The sequence below is a fragment of the Carassius carassius genome, chromosome 40 (assembly GCF_963082965.1).
Source record: "Carassius carassius chromosome 40, fCarCar2.1, whole genome shotgun sequence".
Classification (NCBI taxonomy): Eukaryota; Metazoa; Chordata; class Actinopteri; order Cypriniformes; family Cyprinidae; genus Carassius; species Carassius carassius.
Window position 1 is genome coordinate 7,306,883 of NC_081794.1, and position 3,407 is coordinate 7,310,289.

The 3,407-nt window shown below is 38.9% G+C and overlaps 1 protein-coding gene across 1 annotated transcript in view; it reads right to left on the reverse strand.

Annotated features, from left to right (window-relative positions):
* Window positions 1-2,015: 2,015 nt before the first annotated feature.
* prdm9 (PR domain containing 9) overlaps window positions 2,016-3,407 on the reverse strand; it is a 4,416-nt gene continuing 3,024 nt past the window's right edge. Inside the window, exon 7 of the mRNA XM_059531603.1 lies at window positions 2,016-3,406. Coding sequence (XP_059387586.1) covers window positions 2,067-3,406 — 1,340 coding nt within the window. The 3' untranslated portion in view covers window positions 2,016-2,066. The remainder of the gene's footprint in view (window position 3,407) is intronic.

Here is a 3,407-nt window from a genome sequence, read left to right on the forward strand (position 1 = left end):
GATTTGTAACCAAAGTTGCTTTGTTTTCTTCAAGCGGTGCAGCATGCTTTTTGATATGCTCAAAATAACTTATATGGACATATAATTGTAGTCTTAAATGTTTTATTTGTTCAAACATAATCTGTCAAGAGAGCAACTACAATGACCATATAAACAATATATCCGAGACTGCTTTGCAGTTCAATGATGATCCAAACTGGGGACATTCACATTACTTAACACTAGAGGGAGTGAACTGATACATACTTGGCTTACAATCACCCTTACAAAAAGAAGTATGGCACAGCTTTAAACTCTTCAGTGACTAATTTAAATGATTCTTCCTGCCGACAAAGATCTGATCTTTCTAAAGTTAGCAAGAATATAATTCATTTATCTCAAATAATGTAAATTAAATATCTAAAAAACTTTTCGAAGCCCTTGAAGATCTGACACCAGAGGGTTTTCCTCTTTTTTCGACCTAAGCATCTAATGAAGTGTTCTTTGCTCAGTTTTACAGTAAAATCTTGAAAGTATTTGGAACAATGGAACAAAATGGAACAAAAACCAAACCATTCAATACAGCGTTTAATATGACTGCCTTTGTGGTATATATATATATATATATATATAAAAATACAGATTAAATTCATACATATTTGTAATACATATTCTGCATTAGATAACTATTTGTTAGTCAATTATACCAATGGGCAAAAGGAAAAAAAACAAATTTTCAATTATTTTATAAATGTATTTGAAGGTTAAATTGTTTCTTCGAAGAAGGGAAATTTGCATGGGACCAATGTGGTTAACAATGCATAAGCATCTTCCAGCTCTGAAATAGTTACTAATATCTTAACATCCAAGGTGTTTTTTGTAGAAACTTTGTAGCAATGACAGAGATGGTATAATATAAATCTTAACACTCACAATTCAGTATATAATAAAGCACTTCAGTGAGGCCTTCACAGTTAGTAAACACCTCAATCTTGTGATTTTACATGACCTAACCAAGAAAAAACTGATGTGATCTTTATGGTATCTTTAAAAGTAAGTCAGCAGAACCACATTTCGGAATTTTATTCATTTTTTTTTAGCTGACGCTTTTTATCCAAGGGACTTACAATTGCTATATATGTCAGAGGTCGCACGCCTCTGGAGCAACTAGGGGGTTAAGTGTCTTGCTCAGGGACACATTGGTGTCTCACAGTGGATTCGAACCCAGGTCTCTCACACCAAAGGCATGTGTCTTATCCACTGCGCCAATACCACCCCAATTTTAAATGAACAGTAAATTGTTAAAAAGCACAGTCAGTCACTGAATGGTATAGAATTACCAAATGTACCAGGTGTTGCCCTTGCAATACCATGATCATAATTAAAATAGCTATTTCAAATTGGTAATAAATTATATTACTTATATACCTCATATATAAGTAATATCTACTTCATTGGTGTATTATATTACTTGTACTATATAATATAAATATCTATAGAGGGATCTCAACTTGTAAACATCACATGAACATGTATCATTGTAATAAACCAGCTCTTTAGTGTGATCAAGGATCAAGGTTTTTTTCTACCTGGTTTTTGCACATTGTGACAGATGAATTTAAACTAGAAAATAAACATGTAGCAATTAAGAAAATAATGGTTAAAAGTAGTTATCTGTGCAATGTCCCACTATTTAAAGGGCGATAAACTATACTAAATGCAACTAAGATCAGGTGTTTGCCAACTAAAAAGATTAACAGAACCACATCTGATTGTAAGCATTTTCTGTTGCAAGAGGGACATGATGTCTTTAAAAAATACCTGAACATTTATGCATCTATTCAAAACCAAAAGTTCTCATTCTCAAAACCCTCATTTTCTCATCTTTAAAGTTTCTAAACTAAAAGAAAACATCTTGCAACACGTATATTTACAAATTTATTTTCAAATTTCTAACAACCAGCCTAATGACTCTGTCAGCAAGGACAGGATCCTTTCAATGGCTAGATTATTTGCCTCAAAGGAACAGAAACAAACAAGCTTTTCATGATGACATCATTAATTCATCAGGGTCTTTACTTCTTTAGTTAGGAGTGCATTTTCTGGAGATGCCGGGTGAGATGGTATCTACGAGTAAAGCTTTTTCCACACTGAGTGCAGGGGAAAAGTTTGGTGCCATTATGAAGCTGTTGGTGAGCTTTGAGACTTTGTGGCCGACTAAAGCTTTTTCCACAATCAGGGCACTGGCATGGGCGCACGCCTGAATGCTTCTGTTCATGCCTCCTCAAATCTCCTGACTGCCTGAAGCTTTCGCCACACTGTGAACACAGGAAAGGTTTTTCACCCGTGTGTGTGCGAAGGTGCACATTCAGTTGTCCAGAGTGGACAAAACTCTTTCCGCACTGCTGACATGTGTAAGGCTTTTCTCCTGTGTGGATGCGCTGGTGTTGCTTGAGGCTATTAAACCAACTGAATGCCTTTCCGCAATCTGGGCACAGATACACCTTCTCCCCCTGCTTGAAGCAGCTGTGGTTCTTGAAGCCCTTGATTGTGCTAAAGCTCTTGCAACACTGGCTGCAGCTGTGAGGCTTTTCAACAGACAAAACTCCCCCTTCTTGGAAACTCAGATATTTAACACTCATTTCTGGATGGTGACGGCGGATGTGTTTGTAAAGATAGTGCTCATCGGTGAAGGAGAAGGGGCAGTATGTGCAGGGAAAGATGCTGGCATCAACAAGAGCTGAGCTCTGGCGGTGGCCTTTGCGGCGTGAGTGGCTCTGCTGGTGTCGCTTCAAGCCAGAAGACTGGGTGAAGGACTTGAGGCACAGGGTGCAGCAGTAGGGCTTTTCCTTGGAGTGGATGGTGCGCTCATGGCGACGAAGGTTACACAAACGGTTGAAGTAAAGGTTGCAGTGAGAGCAACAGTAGGATCCATCTCCCAGCTGAATGCACTCATGGGCTTTAAGAAGATCAAAATTACTGAAGCCTCTCAGACATTCACCACAGACATGCTGAGAATCTGCTGCTTCCTGTGGTTTGTCGATCTTATTATTATCCTGTCCCACACATTGGTGAGTTTTTAGTGTCTCTAAATCAGAGAACCTTTGTTCACACTCTGTGCAGGTAAGCAATTCATCCTGAGCTGCACGCTTGTTTTTAGGTGGTCGTCCCCTTGGTCGGCCAACAGACACTTTTTTAGGGTGACTCCTGCCTCTCAAAGTGTTCTTCATGGGCCTCTTTGCTCGAGTAGGAGGTTCATAGGTTGGGTCATGCTTGTCAGAATTTGTCTCCATTTCACCCTCAGTCCCTGCTGTGAGCGAGCCACTCTCAACTAACCTGGGGTACTCTCCATGGTGATGCCGTTTCAGATGTTGATGTAAATTGGATTTGGCAACAAAAGAAAAGGAGCACTTTGTGCAAGGGTATAC